General features: G+C 51.3%; 4 protein-coding genes across 6 annotated transcripts; 2 read left to right on the top strand and 2 right to left on the bottom strand.

Annotated features, from left to right (window-relative positions):
* Positions 1 to 783: 783 nt before the first annotated feature.
* PV10_03601 (uncharacterized protein) lies at positions 784 to 2743 on the bottom strand (the record flags this gene model as incomplete). Its single annotated transcript, XM_016368075.1, has 2 exons — positions 784 to 1429; positions 1482 to 2743. 2 exons carry the CDS (start codon positions 2741 to 2743, stop codon positions 877 to 879), a joined length of 1815 nt encoding a protein of 604 aa, XP_016227593.1. The 3' UTR covers positions 784 to 876.
* Positions 2744 to 3339: 596 nt separating this feature from the next.
* On the bottom strand, positions 3340 to 8220 carry PV10_03600 (uncharacterized protein). The gene is made up of 3 exons (XM_016368074.1): positions 7469 to 8220; positions 4463 to 7418; positions 3340 to 4409 (listed from the first exon to the last, which is right to left on the bottom strand). Exons 1-3 carry the CDS (start codon positions 7550 to 7552, stop codon positions 3928 to 3930), a joined length of 3522 nt encoding a protein of 1173 aa, XP_016227592.1. The 5' UTR covers positions 7553 to 8220; the 3' UTR covers positions 3340 to 3927.
* Positions 8221 to 9380: 1160 nt separating this feature from the next.
* On the top strand, positions 9381 to 12237 carry PV10_03599. 2 transcript variants are annotated; one of them, XM_016368072.1, is made up of 3 exons: positions 9381 to 9899; positions 9966 to 10413; positions 10468 to 12237. In XM_016368072.1, the coding sequence occupies exons 1-3, from the start codon at positions 9878 to 9880 to the stop codon at positions 11906 to 11908; spliced, it is 1911 nt and encodes a 636-aa protein (XP_016227590.1). In that variant the 5' UTR covers positions 9381 to 9877; the 3' UTR covers positions 11909 to 12237. The 2 variants fall into 2 exon arrangements, with proteins under 2 accessions (XP_016227590.1, XP_016227591.1); XM_016368073.1 differs by having other exon boundaries at positions 9381 to 10413.
* A 2842-nt stretch (positions 12238 to 15079) lies between these two features.
* On the top strand, positions 15080 to 20027 carry PV10_03598. 2 transcript variants are annotated; one of them, XM_016368071.1, is made up of 3 exons: positions 15080 to 16322; positions 16371 to 19447; positions 19505 to 20027. In XM_016368071.1, the coding sequence occupies exons 1-3, from the start codon at positions 15425 to 15427 to the stop codon at positions 19529 to 19531; spliced, it is 4002 nt and encodes a 1333-aa protein (XP_016227589.1). In that variant the 5' UTR covers positions 15080 to 15424; the 3' UTR covers positions 19532 to 20027. The 2 variants fall into 2 exon arrangements, with proteins under 2 accessions (XP_016227589.1, XP_016227588.1); XM_016368070.1 differs by having other exon boundaries at positions 16371 to 20027.
* Positions 20028 to 20586: the final 559 nt, after the last annotated feature.

The raw sequence follows: 20586 nt of genomic DNA, 5'->3' as shown, positions 1-20586 counted from the left end.
ACCCAATCCCAGAATTTGTGTCGCGTGCTGCAAAGTCTCAACTTGCATGATCCGCAATTGCTGTACCCATATGCCGTTACAAGGGACCCGCGTGCATGACACAATCCTGGAATTGCAAGCTAGGCTTCTCAAGTTCCCCTACAATACCAAGCTCACTGACAAAAGCCCAGATATGAGTATTCATATATCTACGAGTACATATACACAGTGCCATGCGACCGCAGTTTTCTTCCGGAATACCCCCAACTTCACATAGCACCTATGTCAAAATGATACCCGAGACCTCGTGTCCGCTTATCATGACGCTACACCAGCTAACACCACCAAACAAAACCTTATTGAGGAGACAAATGAAGCCAACAAAGCCAGGACGCGGCTTTATACAGCAACCCCTTATCTCCACACCTCAACCTCCCGATACTCGTCCTCCCCACATATCTCTCCTTTTCCATTCTGCACTCGCACCGCCCTCGAGCCTTCGTTCCCTTTCATGTCCATGACAGCTGTCAAAACAAAATAAGCACCGTGGTTCCCAGAAGCTTAATCTTTGACGAATCTCGCTGAAACTTGTCAGCAACATATCCGCAACACTCCCTGCACGAATGGATGGACGCAATGATAATGAGCATAGCCTTCCCTTCCTCCTCCAATTTGGTGAATGACGCGTTCTTCAGTCTCCTTTCAACTCCTGCCCGGCGGTGGCTGCCCTGGCTAACAAAATCATCCCATCTGTTATGACCTCGTCAGCTGATGTACGTGTGTCCTTCCGGCTATGAAACTGACAATTCGATCAGACTACACCCGCCCGTTTCTCTGCTTTCCTTGTCGTCTTCTGCGATGCAGAATTGGGCACTCGAACGCCTGCTCACTGGACAACTATGCCGTTGTCCTCCCGATTCCAGCTTTGTACCTGGCCAACGCCTTCTCCCTTGCAGCCTTGTGCTCAACCACTGGCTTCGGGTACCCAGCCTTGGTTGCAACTGCTTCAAAGCCGCGGCCGTACGGATCATGAATACCCTTGTTATCTTTGATATCCCTCAACTCGGGCACCCATTTGCGAATGTACTGGCCCGTCGGGTCGAATTTCTCACTCTGGAGTAGCGGATTGAAGATGCGGAAGTAAGGCTGTGGATCAACCCCGACACTTGCGCTAAATCCCCATCCACCATTGTTGGATGCAAAGTCGCCATCGATGAGGTGTTCCATGAACCACTTTTCCCCCATTCGCCAGTCAATCAGTAAGTCTTTCGCCAGGAACGATGCCACAATCATGCGGCATCGGTTATGCATGTACCCTGTTGTTGAAGCCTGACGCATTGCCGCATCCACAATCGGAAACCCTGTACGACCTTGGGTCCATTTCTGGAACTGCGAAAGGTCATACTCCCACTCGATGTTGCTGTACTCAGGCTTGAATGGTTTGTTCATGCTACTCGATTTAGCCCGATCTGTCCATGCCCCAAACTTGTCATCAAACATACCAGATATAAGGCCAGTGGCACAGAACATGCTTGTAAAAATCTCGCCAGGCCACTTCTCCGATCCACATGGAATGGCCTTGCTTGCGGTCGTCGGTCAACTTCTTGTGCGGAGCTGCATCCCGCGCTAGTCTCACCGCCGTTCGCGCGGATAATGTCCCCGCCGACAGGTGAGGACTGATGGTCGATGTACCATTTCCCGAAGGAATATTTCTCGTCTCGTGATACACTCTGATCCGTTCTGCCAGGAATTTCTTCAATCGTGCCTGTGCCTCATGCTCACCCGCGGGCCACATGGCATGAAACTTGACCTCGTCGTCTTTGGACAGACTCTTGGATTCTGGTGCTTTGGGGATCGCAACGTTGAACAATTGTGGAAAACTTTTTCGTGCGGTTTTGTGGTTTTTCTCAGGGCAAGGATACTCATCCAGCTGTCGAGGGTGCGCATTGAGATACGCACACCATTTCCGATGCCAGGGACTGTAAACCGAGAACTGGCTCCCAGAGCCACTTGACAGCTCTCCTGGCTCTACCACGCAGGTATCGTGGACAACGTTGAAGGCAATTCCGTGGTCTAAGCAATCCAAGGTCAATGAAGCCTCTCGCCGCAGTTCGTCAACTTCATACTCGGCATTGCAGTAGACATGGCGGGCGCCCCATTTTTGACACAGCTCGATCAATCGCCCCGGCACATTCCGCCTTTTGTCCACCGTCTCAACAACTAAGGGGATATCTAGAGTGGCCAAGTCGTTTTTTAGGACAGCCAGATTTCGGAGAACAAAGTCCACGCGCACGGGGGCAGTCAAATGGGCCTCAAAATCCTGGGGCGAAACCAGGTAGACGCCAATTAGCGGAACACCTCCTGATTTGGCCTTGTCGCTTGCCAGAGACAGCCCTTTGTTATCGAGGGTGCGCGTGTCAGCTTTGAACCAGTGCACTACAGCATTCCCAACAGCAACGCTATCGCGTCGAGATTGTGTTGTGTCTATGGCCCGACTCAAGGTTGTGATGGGTCTCTCGATTTTTCCTGCAGTGTAATCTAATGCGCGCTGGTTGGTCATTTCGGGTGGATAGTATTGTCGCAGAACGATGCCATGTTCGATCTCAAGGGTCGAGTCTTTGTACTGAGCTTCCGTTAAGTTGGGATTGGCTTTTGGGCCTGCTGCAGATGTGATCGAGCGATTTTCTTCAGGGAGGAAGCGCGATCTCTTGCCCCCGGTGTCTTTAGTGACCACGCTCGCTTTGCGCTTCGTGCCAATGGCCATGGTTGATGGTGGAAGTAGTCCAGAATATCTTCCAATCGAGGAGCGCGTCCAAATATTGGCTAGAAGACTGCTCTTGAGCATGCAGTTCTGTTATTGAACAAGACCCGCAGACGAAAAAACTTTGAAGGAGTGTTTAGAATGCTGGCATTCTATTCAAAAGCGTACGTGGTGGGTAAAGGAGAAGCCCCTCACATTATTCTGGTGGGTGGAATCTGCCACGTCCGTGATTGGGAAAAGCTGAAGGGGAAGACGAAAACAATAAAAATAATCATCTTGTCATCCATCAACCTCAACGCCACCGTGACCTCTGGCTGAAAAGAGGTCCTCCGCCAAGGAAAGTTCAGGCAGAGGTGGTGCTTAATTTGTTTGTTTATCATTATTGTTGGCTGCCATTACTGTTTGATTGAATGCATCTGGGCCCGTGGTGGGAGAGTTTCGATCGACACCAGATTGGTGATGTCACTGAATGGAGACGCAGATCTGAGCAGATCTTGTTCACAAACCCCACCATGTACCTCATGAGGGAACAATATCTCCGGAATGCTTATTACTTACCTAGGTACCTATTTATTATTGCTGACTCTTGAGTACACTCTTAACACATGGAAATCTCGTCGATCCGTCATTTCTTAGCCGTTCAAGACGTTCATCTACATATATATACACAAGGTACACTAGAGACAGCACATACCTAACTAAATGTATATCACAATCATCCACTATGACAATCGTCCTTCAAAGTTAGTTCTTTACTTCCTCGCCTTCGGACCCTCTACCACGAGAGAATTCATGTGTCTGCGAACTCTTGTTTGTGATTAGATAAGGACCCGCCGGCTCGGTAAAGTGTCAGTCATGTTACATGGTCGACTGATAGCAGGCTGTGTTGTGTGGCTAATCCGAATCACAACGCGGGCGTGTATACCGCTAGATCTCGACACTGTTCATTTGGGTCGTCGTTTTGCCCCCAGCACCACAGTCCCAGCATCTGTGGCATCCCAACAAGGAGCAGCTTCAAACACAAAACCCATATTGCTATAAACAAAATCCCCTTGCGCCTCCGCTGTGCTTTTTAAACTGGGTCGCGGCCATCCAACCCATGGGAAACCACGCAATATTCCGTCTTCTTCTGATGAATCGTCATACACATTCGACCTTCTTTGGTGCATAAGACTTCATCATAGGGCTTAGGACAACGGAGACACGTCATTTGAGTCAAACGGCTCCGAACGCTTGTTTGTTGCCCCGCCGTCCTTTGCTTGGCCCGTCCCGTTCTGTGTCATAAACCCGTTGACAGAGTTGATGTTGGTATCGACTTTAAGGTCGCCGGCAAGAGGTACTGACGCGGAGCTTCCTTCGTTTTCTTCCTCGGGTATCGTCGCACAGTATTTCTTCAACACTTGTTTCAGTGCTGGCCGTCGAATCGGCTTGGCAAGGAAGAAGTCCATCCCGGACGCCATGCATTCGTCTTCATTTGACTTCTCAGCAAATGCTGTCAAGGCCACAATCGGTGATGTGAACCCCATTTCTCGTATTAACCTCGTTGACTGGATCCCATCCAGGTTTGGCATTTGCACATCCATAAACACCAAATCAAATCGCTCTTTGCTGTGCATCGAGTCTCGGACTTTGTCAAAGGCCTCTTGACCGTCCTTGGCAATAGTTACATCTGCGACTCTGGTTAACACCCACCGTCACCATCAAGTGTGAAGAACGACTTACCATACACGTCCTCCAACTGAAGCATGCGGAGGACAACTTCCTGGTTGACCTTGTTATCTTCTGCAACAAGGACACGGACCTTTCTCCCGCCTTGAGCTGCTGCATTTTCTGCCTTTTTGATCTCCTTCAGTTTCGCCTCGGAAGAGGTCTTGGAATCTTTTGCGACATAGGGTTGAGTCAGTCCCACAATCCGGGGAATGTTGGAGTAGTTCGATTCGCCAGCCAAGTCGTCACGGCTGCTCTGCGTTATCGAGGTTGTCGAATCAGGCCCAAGGTGCATGTTGGAGTCGCTTGCGTCGTGCAATGGTTGGCCAACAAGACTACTGGCTTTGGAGTGGCTTTTATGCGTCGAGGATGCCATGGATGCACTTCTCTCCGAGACATAACGAAGTGGAAGGCGCATTGTGAATTTGCTCCCTTCGCCGACCTTGCTGTCAAGGGATATGTCACCACCCATGAGTGCCGCCAATTGAGCACAAATGCTCAAGCCGAGTCCGGTGCCTCCGTACTTTTTGCTCAAGCCAAGATCTCCTTGCACAAAAGGCTCAAAGATCATTTGCTGTTGCTCAGGAGGAATTCCCGGACCCGTATCCTCCACCTCAAATTCGAATGCCAGATCCTTGGTGTTCAGAGGAGGAGGTGACATGGATCGCTGACGTTCCACGATTTTGGAAATCTGGGTCGTGCCACCCGCAACGGTGATGCTCAATTTCGAGTCTTCATTGCTGTTGGCGGCGACGTCCTTTCTGTCGGCCGAGCCAGTCTCAGGCGCCACAAGTGATGCATCCGACATCCTGACCCGTTTGTTACTGGATGTTTTCCGAGAATTCAACGAGGACTTCCTTGCACTTCCAGCTCGACTCGAATACGCCTCCATAATACCAGTGCAACGCACACGTACCGTGACCGAGCCGTGCGGAGGAGTAAACTTGAGACTGTTGCTGACAAAGTTCATCAAAACCTGTAGAATTCTATTCTTGTCTCCCCATAGGCACATGTCTCTCACTCTTCCAGTGCCACCAGGTCCATACAGATGTTCGCCAGAATAATCCGAGGTGTCGCCAAAGGCATCGTTGGTTCCGAGGAACAAGACTTTGAGATCAATCTGCCCTTCCCTGGCTTGCTTTTCGAACGTCGGGATCAGCTGTGTACTGAGGTCGCTCAAGCGGAACTCAGTTTCATCGATAGATAGCTGTTGCCCCACCTCGTTCTTGCTAAATGTCAACAGATCAGTCAGAAGGTGGAGAAGAAGGTCCCCGGATTTATAGATGGTGCTCAGGGTAGACCGAATTTTACTCGGATCATCCTCGCCCATGCATACAGTGGCGAGACCTAGGATACCATTCAACGGGGTCTTGAGCTCGTGGGAAATGTTGGCGATGAATAATGTCTTGCTTTGATTTGCTGCCTCTGCAGCCTTCTTGCTCTTTTCAAGTTGCGCAGTTCTTTCTCTCACTCTTTCTTCGAGACGTTCATACTGCATGGTCAATTCATCTGACATTTCGTTGAATGTGCGCGTCAATTCGGTAAGCTCATCCGTAATGAGATGTCTTCGTTCGGGAACCTTGCTAGGAATTCTAAAGGTTCTTCGTCGCAGGCCTCGAGGGGTCAACGTTCTCTCGGTTTGTTTAGGTTTGGTAAACTTGGTCAGAGCACCAAGGAAGCCTTCTTTCCTTGCTGCGTCATGGTCATAATCAGGGTCAACTTCCTCCGTATCCACGACTGTCCCGCCGTGAGGGTTGGAATACTCGCTATTGTCGTCAGGTTGGTAGGGCTCCACCGTTTTTGCGGTTGCGGCAGCTAGTTGACGTATCGGCGTGATTGAATAGTGTGCCAACGGGAGAATGATAACCAACATGGCGCCAATCAGGGAGAAGACACAAATCAAGACAACATTTCGTAGGTGCTGGATCGGAGCGACCACTTCGCTATACTCCTGTTCTACGACAAGAACCCAATCCACAAATGGGGCAGACAAAGTGGCATATCCAACGGAAACTCTCTCGCCGTCTTCATTGTGCGTCGAAATGTATGCGCCAGCATTGTTGACTGCATTGTTGTCTTTGGTCCAGGCCGAGACGACAGCTGGATATTGCGACGCAAGGAAGGGCAGTGATGCGTTGGGCAGGGAGCTTCTGATTTGATGTCGCCCCCTTGAAGTTGAATTGTGTGGAGGAAGCACGAATTTGACAGGGAGCTCGCCGAGCTCTTGGGGGGTTGCGGTTAATGGATCGATTGGGAACTGGTTGTCGGTGGTATTCGGACTGATGATCAGCGTCTCCCCTGTGTGGCCAAGTCCTTCAGGAGAACTCTGAATATCATAAAAAAGCGAAGCGTTGACCACCACGGTCAGCCAGCCTAGAACATCGGAGGCTGAGGTGTTGTTGATGAGTGCTACCGTCACGGAGAGCAATGAGTAAGTCCCATTGACGATCAGTGGCCCGAGATATAAGGCATCGTTTTTTCCAATGGTGCGTCCGTTGTAGGATACACTGGACCAGTTGGTTCCGGGCAATACAGGGCCATAAGTAAGGTTGGGAAAGAGGGAGGGAGGGTAGCCATAGTCAATGTCTCCAAGATAGACCTCGTCACCAGACGGCGACAGATAAGGCAGCTTGACCGTGCCATTCACACCTATGGCGGTGACGTTGAGAAGGCCGTGGACCGAGGTATCGTTACCATCGTTGGTGTTTGGAAACAAAGCGGCTTGAACGAGGAGTCCTCCGTTGGCTAGGGCTCCTTCGAGGTCGCTGCGAGAGCGAACCCAGTTTTCGTCTGAGTTATTGCCCAGGTAATATCTCCCCAGCGCGTTTTGAACAAGAATGCGCGTGCTTATTGAACGGACCTGGGCGGTGTATAGGTCGAGCGTGCTGGACAACTGCGCGGACTTCAAGGAGGCGGTCAATGAGAGACTCGACAGCCTAATGTCCGTGATGAAGGAATAATTTTGGAACCACTATTTGACGATTTTAGCATGGTTGTGTCACGATAGTCGAAGGAACGTACCACGGCCAAAGCCAGGACCATGAGTGAGATGAGCGAGCAGAAGAGCACCAAGAGTGCCAACTGCACTCGTATCGAGATGCGCATCTTTGGTCCACTGTTCTCATTTCAGGTCTTGGAGACTCTCTGCAAACTGTTTACCTATCTCGGAGGTTCATGATCGGTGGGAGGTTGCCATGGCCGGCTCCTCGAGAAGAGGGCGACTGGTTGATGGGGAAGTTCGGCGGGATGAGGATTTGTTGTTTTGAGTTGGTGGTGAGATTCGTGTCAGTGCAGGCGTTTGAGGGTGCAAAGTCGTTACAGGCGTGGTGTACTGATGACAATGGACCCTTGTGCGAGCCTGCGTGTACAGATGTTCTGGCGTGTGGAATGTTCGGAATGTAGTGTTGAGTCGAGAGTTCAGTAAGTCCAGAGAAAGGATGGGTAATGCGGGAGCGACGTTTGATGCAGGACCCCAAGGTTCACAAAGAGAGACAAGACCTGCAGAATGGGCCTGAGGGTTTTGGTCGATGGCACCAAGATGAGGTTCTTGGCCGCCCTGGCCGCCCTGGCCCACAGGCGAGTTGGTGGTTCTAGGTCCTTGGTGTTGACAAGGGACGAGGGGACTATCCTCTACCAGGCACTGGATTTCCTTTAACCGGAACCAGCCAGTAAACAGCTGCCCGCCACCGAGCTGGTGGGAACACCGCCTGTGCACTTGTCCAGGTAGACGAATAAGACACTAAGACCTGCCGACACGAAGAAGCCACTTTTTGACAATGGCATTGCAACTCTTCTAAATACGTAAAAGCCATCAAGGCCAAGTGATATATCCGCAGAGGTCCGGTGTGCACGGTGCGAGTAAGCCAAAACACGATCTGGAAAACGTGTAGAATTCCCGCATAGATTTCTGCAAAGAGCCCGCTTAGCTTATGGCATCGACATACTTTTTGTCCACGTCGCAGCTGTTAGGCTAAAGAGACCTGCCATCAGGTCTCATTACAATATCAGATCGGTTAGCCCGGCCAGATGCGTGAAGGAGTGCGCAAGCTTCAAAGTGCTTATGATTTCTCTCTCGTAGGCTGGAACTCGTGAAAAGTGTCAAATCTTTGTAGGCCACTCACCCACTGTAATACACGTTGGCAGATTACTTGAAGCGAATCCACGCTATCATAGGCTAACCAGTCCCGAGGTGGCTACCGCCAATGACAAGGCCTTGGCCCGCCTCTAAGAAGCGGAGTAGTATACGAACCGTCTGTGTTATTGAAGTTTATCCGGATGTTTTGGATGGGAAAAAGGTGTCCATGTCGCCGCCAGGTTAAACCGACTTCGGCGTGAGTGTGCATATACGTACAAATGAGTCTCAGCCTCCATTTGATACCTACCTACCTTAGCTACAAAGACCTAAGGGGCCGTAGGGCCAAGGATCGGATGCGGTTGGGGGGGCTCGGGGGCCTTCTTACCTGTGAACTCTCGTATTCCCTTCAAGGCGTGAGAGCCTCATTGCAGCCGCCAAAGTCAATGATCCAGCTACCCGTCAGCTGGAGCCTGTCAACCTGGTTTAGCTGGCAGTGTTCCGGATGCTATGGGCGGTGGCGAGGCAAATTATTATTACATGGGCAAACTCCCTATAGGTACAGTGCATATAATAATAATAATAATAATAATAATAATAATAATAATAATAATAATACAACATATACCTATCTAGGCGTGCAGGCACTGAGTATGCCACAGTACAGGCATCCACACAAAAGGCCCGGTTGTAAGTTCCGGCATGTCTTTTTGACCTCATGCTCTCCAAAATAACTGGAAATCTTTTCAACGTTTGGAGCCACATTTCGGGTCACCACGATCTTTCTCGATACACTAAAGTAGTCATACATATATCCCACTTCTCCCTGACTGCATTTGCCCCCTGTTCGACTTTTCGGTGTCCAAAAAGTCGATCAAGCGATCCTCCACTCCCACAAGTGCTTCTGGACTCCCCTCAGATTCATGCAAGCCGTTCATGACAGGTGGTGATCAGACTTCGACCTGCTGGCTTTCTGACCAATAATGCTGCTCGTAACCCATCTCCTCCCCCAACAATCTCACCCGCCCTGGAGTTGAGGTGCCATGGGTGCCCGAGGCCCCTTTCTCCAACAAGTCTCTTGCCCACTGTGCGACGCTGCCACTGTCCACCCACGATACCCAGTGTCCACACCTCTCGTTGACCGGTCAAGCAATCGGCCGTTCCCACTGGGGGATTGCTTAGCTGTTGTCTGATCACTCATTCAGCTGCCCCACCACGTTGCCTGCCTGCGCCAACTTGCCAGTTCGCATCGAGCCATCCAACGTCATGGACTATGTTATCAACCACTGAAGCCATCTGTGAACAATTTTCCCGCTCCCTGCCTACCACTCTCACATGAGTCCTACAGGCCGTCGACGATGGCAATGACTGCGGAGCTCGGTATGCAGATTCTCACCTATTCTTGACCCATCTGCGATCAGGTTGTCGACTAACCGTGCGCTGCAGATGGAATTGCGCAAATTATGGGAGTCGCCAGCGCAGGCTTTCGTCTCTCCCTCATTCTGAATGCCATCAGCACTGAAGCTGCTCACGCTGGCCAACAAGTTCATGCCGTCTCCAAGGGCGTTACTCTTTTTTCCCAAGTCCTCAAACAGGCTGGAACCGCCTTTCAGACTCACGATTCGGTTCATTCCTACGATGCGCTCGTTACCGCCAAATCGATTGCTGATGACGGCACAAAGGTCTTTGATGAGATCAACGACATGCTCGACCGTGTGCGAGCAAAACCTCTCAATGATACATGGACCCCGACGGCTGGGCAGAGATTCGATTGGTGCTTCAAAAAACACAGGGTCACCTACCTGTTAGCTCAGCTCGATAGCCTGAAGCTGAGCATCTGTGTCATGCTGCAGGTTTTGCAGCTAGGAAAGCTAATGGCTTCGACCTCTCGCAAGTAAGTCTGACCTGAATCTCATCATGTCCTGCTTATGCTGACACGGCTTTCCAGTGATCCCCCCGAAGAGGTTACAATCAAGACTGAAGCCATCAGGCAAGAACGCGCAGAAGCCCAGAATGGTCTCATTGTGCGCTATTGGCATATTAATCAGATGGACTACCTTTTTGAGCAGTCTATGCAAGAGGAGGAACGCGACAGGCAGGGTGCCATAGGCGGTCCCGAAGGCGACAATGTTCCTCCAGATCCTGTCGGTGGCAATCTTCAGATCGCCGTACGGCTTCCTCCACCTCAGTACGCCCTTTCCACGGCATTGGTCAAACTTCCAATCTATTCCCTCGGAGAATTGGATCAGACCTTGGATCGTATCCGAGACTCTCCACGCGATATGATTCACGTATCCGATCAAGCAATTGACCCTCTCCTAGATCGTTGGACGAACTGGCGAGAAATCCGAGAGAAAAAACACCACAGAACATCCGGGAGCCGCTATGTGCCCTCGGTTCAAAATCTGAAGGAAGACGATGAGGACAGACCACTCCATGATCGATTTGAAGATCCGGAAAGTAACTCTCGCGGTTATTTTATTGAAGGCACAACGACTGATTGGCGAAAGCCAAACTCGGCATCTGCGCGACAGGAAGCATCCCGGCGGCGGAAGCAGTATTCACAGTATCAGCCCAGCGTCAGCGCAGCAAGCAGTGATATGGAGGACTCTCCAGGTAGCACTGCTTCCAAGAAACCCTCATCGAGACGACATGTGATTAGCTCCGGCTCCGAATCATCGACATCGGAGCCTGAGATGTCGTTTCCCAAACCAAGGAGAAGGAGCAGTGGCAGTCCCACAGCGGAACGGAGGTCCGGGACGAATGATGGGCCCCCTCTTACCCACGCATACACAGCACCGACTCCGTGGATAGGAGCAGTTGTGAATGGTGCAGCGCGGCCACCTTCGGTGATATCATCTTCTCAGTCTGCAGCGTCAAGGTTGTCATCTCCGGCCTACCTCCCTCCAGGCCACAGACCTTGGGCAACACCAGACCAGAGTTTGATGCACCAACAACATCATAGTCTATCGTCCCCACTGCCTCCTGTGCACACGGCTAACGCTCTGAATCCATACGCGCCGTCGCCAGCGGGCTACCCTCGCTATTACAAGCCTCCGCAACCGCCGCAACCGCAACAACCTCAGCCTCCTATGCCCTACACGAATCAATCAAGTGGCCAATTAAGATATCCAGCCCACCACAACGCAGGTCGCATGCCGTTGCCACCCCGGCCCGTGTCGCAAGATGGAAAACAAAGATCGCCATCACGGCTCTCTCAACAAAGCACAACCCCCCGCGCACATGAGGTTGATGGCAGAGAGCATCCTCGAAGGCATGCCAAAGAAAAGACGACGAAACAGAATCTACGCGAAGGCGCTACCAAGGGTCTGTTGGGTGCGGGAGCGATCGCGGGCTTCTTTGAAGCATTGGAAGGGTTGAGCATCTAAGATGTTTCATTGGTTTACTGGTTACGTGGGATCTGCTGATGCAAAGTACATGTACGCTTTTGAGAGAAGGAACGAGTATGGTTTCCACGAATGAATGACATGTCTGATATGAGATCTATGGATGCAATGAGATTACATCATGAGGTAACGACAGGACCAAGGATACACAATCCCTAAGGTATGAAACGTCACGAGCTGATCCGAGACGAGATGACGAGATGATGTATTATATATAATGGAATGACCAGGTTATTGCGTGGCTTTCTGGTTGTCCTGTGAAGCTCGAAGCGAGGGAGTTTTGGAAGAACACAAGAGATCGTGAGATCCAGCGGTGATCTTTCTAAGCTCCTGTAATGAATAATTACTTTACCTAACTGGGGACAAAATGCAGCTAGCCAACATGCTGTCCTTTCCTGAACGATGGACGCTTGCGCTTGCGTGGTGCTGTACTCCGTAGATCGTGATCGCCCATCGTGTTTCATGTCCCATTCAAGAGCGTCATCGCTCCACTCGAAGCCAGGAGGCCATAATTTTGGGACACTTTTCGACATTGGTAGCAGAGTCGTCAAGTTTGACCCGGGGCCCCCGTGCCCCCAAAATCTACGAAAGAGCTGATCCGGTTTCAAAAACCAGTGTTCACGGATTGCAGGTACTCTAACGCAGCTTCTGTATTGTCATATTTGGAAGCGGTATGGCGATGATTTGGTCCCCGGGGGCAAAGTGGGAGAAGATAATATACATGTACGAGTGCATACTAACATCAGACGATGGTCAGCGACATGTCGCAGCCCTGAAGCGAATCGTCAGATAGACACTGGGCAGCGGGGTGCAAGGTAGGGAGCCGATCGATGGTGGCCTCAACCAAACCCTCACTTTTGTGTCGTCAGTACCTAGTCGGGCCCTGTGTTTGGAAATATACAGTATCGTGTATTTATCGATGAAAAGGTAGGCGAATCAAGATAAAGACGCGAACACCCGTGACCCAGCGAAAGGAAGCTAAAGCACTGCAGCACGGGGTGCTTAAATCCTCCTACTCCAAAAGCCATGACGTAGGAGGCGGTAGAAGATCCGTTTCATGTCTTACGGAATACATAATGCGTTGTTGTACTGTGCTACTACATTATCGGATGTAGAGGAGACGAATCCAAGACCACAGTTGAGTGCATCATGCGCACACATGCAGACGCACAGAAGGATATCCTATACAACACTAGTCATCCCCAGTTCACTCACACTGCCAGCGACTCAAGATAGACTTTTATTGAGACCCTGAATGCACATGTGGGGATTTGGCGTTTCTGACAAGGGATGTCCTTCCACACTACGAGTATGCGTGCAGACAAACCACCTTGGGGATAGAGCCACACCGATAGGTAATGATCGTCTGGGCTTTTGAGAGAGTGTCGATGCCACATCGCATCACGTTGAAGAATTGAGCAAATGCTTGTGGCTCAACAGCCCATTCACCAAGGGAAAAGCGAGCTTACTTTACTTGGGCAGTCGAGATGAATGCCAAGGTTCTAGATAGGTTAGGTACCTACCTATGTTAGGGTTGGCCACAACTCCTCCCTTCGACACTGGGAACAAAACAAACTGGTTGGAGGGCAGGAGGGCTACAGCCTACTCGGACAGGAGTTGGGGAGTGAAGTGTGAGGGTGTGGCTCTAAAAGGTCAGCTTCAAGCCCACCTGGGGCCTGTCGTGGTTGCTCATAGCCAAAACGGTTGTGAGGTTCAGAGGCGTGAAAGGCTAAAGTACCTATCCACCAGTGCCACCTATCCTGACCCTTGGCCCCAGTGGCCCCTCTCTGGGGCGGCTGTCTTTCTTGGTTCTCTTGACGCCAGCACGGCGTTTTCGGCAAGTCTTTTGACTGGCTCACCAGCCATGACAACCCACCCTGGCCGTGAGAAAAGGGGAATGGTGGCCATGACTGGTGGGCCTGTCACAGAGGGTTGCACGGTTGGTTGATCGACCTTCACCAACGACAACTGGCACAACTGCTGCACTCCGTAAAACTTGCACTCGCCCAACCCTTGACGCAGGGTTCAACTCGCGTCTGTGCTTTTCACACTGGACTCCCGAGGAGCAAAACTCCGGTAACCAAAACCAAGGCCAGTGCTTTTAACCGAGCAATCACTTATGCATGCAGCAAGCCCAGTGTACCAGCGCGACGCCAGCCACAGTTGGCTTTCGCTACAGACTAGCGTTGATGGCTGCTTTATTCTCCTCGCTGGTGCCGTCTACTAGGTACCCACACTTTGGTAAAAGTCAACTACAATGACACAGGACTTCAAAGAGCGGCGTCTCTGAAACCGCTTCGAGGCGTCCCAGTCATATATAACTGTTTGCGCACGCTGACAAACATATCAATACCATTGCTGTGGCTAGCCTAGGCTCTGGCAACGGTGAAATCCCAAGAGAAAATGACTATTGCCCGGACGTAGTTAGACACGTACTTAAATACTCGTATGCATCAGGTAGGTACTAGGTACTAATAATGTACCTATGTTATATGCCCCCTCAGCCCCCCAGTACCACCCAAGGTTGCTCTTGCCTTTGCGATTTCGGCACAAAAGACACCTCCCTAGTAGTAGATACCTACCTAGTGCTCGCCACGCCACCAGACTGTCTGAGGAAATCCAGTGGATTAGAAACCCTTAGCAAGATACTACCTAGGTAGGTACTTAGGCAAGATGAGGTGCCTACCGAGTCGAATGGCCCACAGAGATAGCCTAAGGGTCCCCTACCCTAAGTAGTCAGGCCAGCGCGAGGGCGAGACATTCGCCATTCCCATCTGGATGTCCTTCTCGCCCATGATCAAAAAGTTCATCTCTCAACAACCTTACATCCCTAGCCTGCCAGATACCTATTCATTACTCCATTCATGCTCGATCCTAAGATAAATGTCCTAGAGTTTCTACCTACTTCATTCCTTGACGGTAATAAGACGCCGACGCTACCCACCCTCGGCATTCACCCAAACCTCACTGGCGCACACCTGTCTCGCACAGTCAAGTCTTGTTAGCGCAGTTGGGCCCCCCCATAGGCTCTTGGGTGCGCCCATCCCACCTCCCATCCACTCCCTCCACTCCCTGCATCACAGCCAATGAACCAGGACGCCCTCGGAAATTGTTCGAATCGCCCTCCATCGCCCTCTGTTTTTCTTTGGTGGAAACTTACAACCCATAACGCACACCTTGGACCACCTATTCCTTGACTGCACCTTACACATCTGCACATCTACCCTTCCACCACATTGACCGCCTATACCCATTGACGCGTGCTTTCTCTCGCATCACCATCACCACAACCCGTTGCACGCTTCTCTGTCGTCCCACCACCTGAACCACCGATCTCTGGCGAAAGTGGCTTTACGCCCCTTCTGCATCCGCTGCTGGACGCAGCCTAATCCCCGAACCCTCTGGATTCGGCACCAACACTGCGCCTGTCTCGACCCCATCCCCGCCGACGCCGCATCCCATGACGACCAAACCTCAATAGAGACCACCTCGTTGGCCATGTCTCGTTCCGATGAGACCCTGTCCGCTGCTACCGCTATCCTTCGCGGACTGGCCAGAGGTTCGACAAACCTGTCCAACAACTCCTCCACCAATGGCCTCAAACTCCCGCCTTACTCCCTCCCCGGTGACAGCTCTGAAGCCAAAGATGAGTTTGAGTTGGAAATAGCCGCCCTTGCCAGGCGAATACACTATCTCGAGTCCAGAGCAGACGTCGTCGGTCGTGCCTTGCCCGACACTCCAGGTGAATTCCAAAGTCCCGCCTCGCCAACCCGTCTCAACGAGGCCCGCAGTCCATTTGGAGACCCCCACGCTGATTCACCCTCAGCTACGGCCAAACAATCCTCAATTCTGACTCAATCAAAACGTGTCAACTCTCTTTTGGCCGTTAGAGAAACCCACATCCCTGCCGACAGCACTCACTCCGTCAGTGAAGATGACATTGGCATTTTGCGTGAGCATGTCGAGAAACAGGCCGAACAGATAAAGTCTCAAAGAGAGACGATTGCCGAGATCAGCCGCGGCCTGCGTGATTCAGAAGAGCAGGCTAAACAAGCATTCATCCGCGTGGAGAATGAAGATGTTTCGATTCTCGAACGCGAACTTCGGAAGCACCAGCAAGCAAACGAGGCCTTCCAAAAGGCTCTTCGTGAAATTGGTGGCATCATTACACAGGTTGCCAATGGCGACTTGTCAAAACGTGTCCAGATACAAGCCACCGAGATGGACCACGAGATCGCTGCCTTCAAAGTCACAATCAATACAATGATGGATCAGCTGGAGATCTTTGGAAGCGAAGTCTCGCGTGTCGCTCGAGAAGTCGGTACCGAAGGTATTTTGGGCGGCCAGGCCCAAATCAGCGGAGTCCACGGTATCTGGAAAGAATTGACGGACAACGGTACTTGCAGTCCATTCCATCCTTAGTTCATCGCTAACTGATCCTTAGTCAACATCATGGCTGCAAATTTGACCGACCAAGTGCGAGAAATTGCGACCGTGACTAAGGCCGTCGCTTGTGGCGATCTGAGCCAAAAGGTTCAATCCCGTGCCAAGGGTGAAATATTTGATCTTCAACACACCATCAACACCATGGTGGATCAGCTACGCACGTTCGCAACTGAAGTCACCCGTGTTGCCACAGATGTTGGAACAGAAGGTGTTCTAGGTGGCCAGGCTCAGATTGACGGCGTTCAAGGCACCTGGAATGAGCTGACCAAGAGTGTCAACGCTATGGCCGACAACCTCACGACACAGGTTCGAGACATAGCTATGGTCACCACGGCTGTCGCTAAAGGTAACCTTACGCGGAAAGTCACAGCAAGCTGTAAAGGTGAAATTCTCCAGCTCAAAATCACCATCAACAACATGGTGGATCAACTACAACAATTTGCCCAAGAAGTTACTTATTTGGCCAAGGAAGTCGGAACAAATGGTATCTTGGGAGGACAGGCAACTGTTCACGACGTCGAAGGCACGTGGAAGGCTCTGACTGAAAATGTCAACGGCATGGCGATGAATTTGACCACACAAGTACGAGAAATTGCAGCCGTGACCACTGCCGTAGCCAACGGAGACTTGTCCAAAAAAGTGACGGCAGACGTTCAAGGAGAAATCCTCGATCTCAAAATCACCATCAACGGCATGGTGGACAGGTTGAACACATTTGCGTTCGAAGTCAGCAAAGTGGCGCGAGAAGTAGGAACCGATGGAACGCTCGGCGGCCAGGCCAAGGTCGACAATGTCCAGGGCAAATGGCGCGATTTGACGGACAACGTCAACACCATGGCCTCGAATCTGACTTCGCAGGTCAGGAGTATCTCGGATGTCACACAGGCGATTGCGGCAGGCCACCTTGACAAAAAGATTGAAGTCCAAGCACAGGGAGAAATCCTCACATTAAAAGTCACAATCAACAACATGGTTGAGCGACTGGCTAAATTTGCGCACGAATTGAGGAGAGTGGCGCGTGACGTGGGAGTGAACGGCAAAATGGGTGGACAAGCGAATGTTCATGATGTCAGTGGTCGTTGGAAGGAGATCACAGAAGACGTCAACACCATGGCAGAAAATCTCACGGCTCAAGTGCGTGCATTCGGCGAGATTACGGACGCTGCCACGGAGGGTGACTTTTCGAAATTGATCAGCGTGGAGGCGTCAGGAGAGATGGACGAGCTCAAACGCAAGATCAACCAGATGATTTCGAACCTCCGAGACAGCATCCAGAGGAACACTGCAGCTCGAGAAGCGGCCGAACTGGCCAACCAGACCAAGTCAGAGTTTCTGGCAAACATGTCGCACGAGATCCGGACGCCAATGAACGGCATCATCGGAATGACCCAACTGACGCTCGACACGGACGACCTCCGACCACACTCCCGTGAGATGCTCAATACTGTGCACAATCTCGCCAACAGCTTGCTGACGATCATCGATGACATTCTCGACATTTCAAAGATTGAGGCCAACCGCATGGCCATCGAGGCCATCCCATATACGATTCGGGGTACGGTCTTCAATGCGCTCAAGTCGCTGGCTGTCAAGGCAAACGAGAAATCGCTGGATCTCGCCTTTGAGGTGGACAACTCTGTACCCGATTACGTGGTGGGAGATCCGTTCCGACTTCGGCAGATCATCCTCAACTTGGTTGGCAACGCAATCAAATTCACCAATACTGGCGAAGTTAAAGTGACGATCAAGAAGTCACGGGATCTGATAGGAAACTGTGGGCCGGATGAATTCCCATTCGAGTTTATCGTTTCTGACACGGGCATTGGGATCCAGTCGGACAAACTGGACCTCATTTTCGACACGTTCCAGCAGGCAGACGGCTCCACCACGAGGAAGTTTGGCGGGACCGGGCTGGGGTTGTCGATATCGAAACGCCTGGTCAATCTGATGGGGGGTCGTGTCTGGGTAACTTCAAACTTTGGTCATGGCAGTGAATTCCACTTTTCATGCATTGTCAAGTACGCCAGTGAAGACATCAGTGTCATCAGCTCCCAGCTGTACCCGTTCCGCAAGCACAAGGTGTTGTTGGTGGATACAGGGGTATCTCCGTTCTTCAAGCAGGTGCCAACATTGATTGAGGGCCTGAACCTTCAATGCTTGGTGGTGAATGATGTTGCTGATGTGCCGGATCCGGTGATGGACCGAAAGTCAAAGGCGGCAGACGGGGGTTACGATGTGATTATTATTGATGAACTATTGACGGGGCAAAAGCTCCGGGAGCACGACAAGTTTAAGTACATCCCGATGGTGTTGCTGAATCCGACGGTTTCAATCAGCCTCAAGACTGTATTGGACCTGGGGATCGCATCATACATGACGACACCTTGCCAGTTGATTGACCTGGGCAACTGCATGATCCCGGCTTTGGAGGGCCGGTCGACACCCATCATCAAGGACTACAAGAAATCGTTCAACATTTTGCTAGCCGAGGACAACGAAGTGAACCAGAAGGTGGCGATTAAAATCCTGGAGAAATACAACCACGTGGTGACAGTTGTTGGCAATGGACTGGAAGCGTTTAACGCGGTCAAGGCAAACCGGTTTGATGTTGTGCTGATGGATGTGCAGATGCCGGTCATGGGAGGATTTGAAGCGACGCGAGAGATCAGACAGTACGAAGCAGAGATGAGGCTTTCGCGGACACCCATCATTGCGCTGACGGCGCACGCGATGTTGGGCGACCGAGAGAAATGCATTCAGGCGCAGATGGACGAATACTTGTCAAAGCCGCTGAAACAGAATCTTCTGATGCAAACGATCCTCAGGGTGGCGTCGGACGGAGTAACGGCCATGTTCCATAAACACCAGCGCGGGAACTCGGCGGCAAGCAATGGACCAGGACATTCCAAGACCCAAGGGGTGGGAGGAGGTCGGGAAGGGGATCCATCATCACCACTGCGGCCACAGTTTACAGAAAGATCGGTGACGACATCAGGGCCGGTGGTGCATGGTAGTGCGGAAAGTCCATCAGCAACCACAGATGGACAGAATGACCCGATTGCCTCTGTCAGCAGCGTACGTTCCATGTCCTGGGCTGGTTGAGGTGGACGAAAAGCTAATGGGGATTTGCAGCTGCTCTTGAGATCTCACAGCCAGTGATGGAACCGGCGACGCCTAGGATTCTGCCCAATGGTCAAGGGGACCAGTGTTGAATTGGAACCACAGACCTGGCGCGCACGTTGGATGTTTGGGAATTAATGTGTCATTTTTATGTAGCGAGGTGTCATGCGGATCTGGGGCACAGGCATTCATTGATTTGTGTTTCTTTCACCTTGCCTTTTACATCAGAGTTGATGGGCTTTTGATGGCAACGGTTCATTATGACGCGGCTGGCCTCTGATGATATTGAAGCATTGTACCACGGCTTTTGGTGTAGCTCGTCGCTCAGACGGCAAAGAAGCTCTTGGGGTTGGGAGATGGCTATAGAGACTGAGCATTTTGGCCTACCAGATCCTGGGGAGTCGGACCACAGCGACTGATATGTGCGGAGACGTGGGCTAGAGACTCTCGGCGGGGTGTAGGTACATAGATGTCAGTCAATTGGATATCGGAAATCAGATCATTGGGTAGCCTTTGGATCAGTACAATGGGATAGGATTATGTATGGTCTGGAGTTTGAGCGATCAACACGAGACCAATAATACTGACTTCCCGAGTCATTTACGTAGCCACCTAGCGCGAGGCGCCTAGAGCCTGATGGAGCCTAACGGAGCCTTACTTATTAACCCCCTCCCCAGCCCTAAGCTCCAAACTAACCAAGTACCCAAGTACCCACCTAACTAAGGTACCTAAGGCTGCTAAGGTAAGTAAGAATTAGGGTAAAGTTTAGGGTTGTTTTGGCGTTCGATTGTCGTCGCGATCCAGACAGTTTAGCGATGCATACAGCCAAGCTGGTAGGGCCAAGTGGTCCCTCGGGGCTGACTTGGCTCATCGGCCTTATCGGATCGCCCGCTCGGTGACCTTTTTTTCCAGCCCCAAAACCTAGCAGTCGTTGGCTCATTGTAAAGCTCTACAACTCCTTCCAACCTTTGTTCTTCTTTCTCAGTCTAATGGAAGTTCAACTCTCCACCCCCTGTCTTGTTCGCTTGGTCATCAATGCCTATCGATAGACCTTCCATAGTGTTGGGCGGCCGACCGGCAGCCTGCAGCTCGTA

The sequence above is a fragment of the Exophiala mesophila genome, assembly GCF_000836275.1.
Source record: "Exophiala mesophila strain CBS 40295 unplaced genomic scaffold supercont1.2, whole genome shotgun sequence".
Taxonomy (NCBI): domain Eukaryota; kingdom Fungi; phylum Ascomycota; class Eurotiomycetes; order Chaetothyriales; family Herpotrichiellaceae; genus Exophiala; species Exophiala mesophila.
This window is presented reverse-complemented; position numbering and strand designations above follow the sequence as displayed.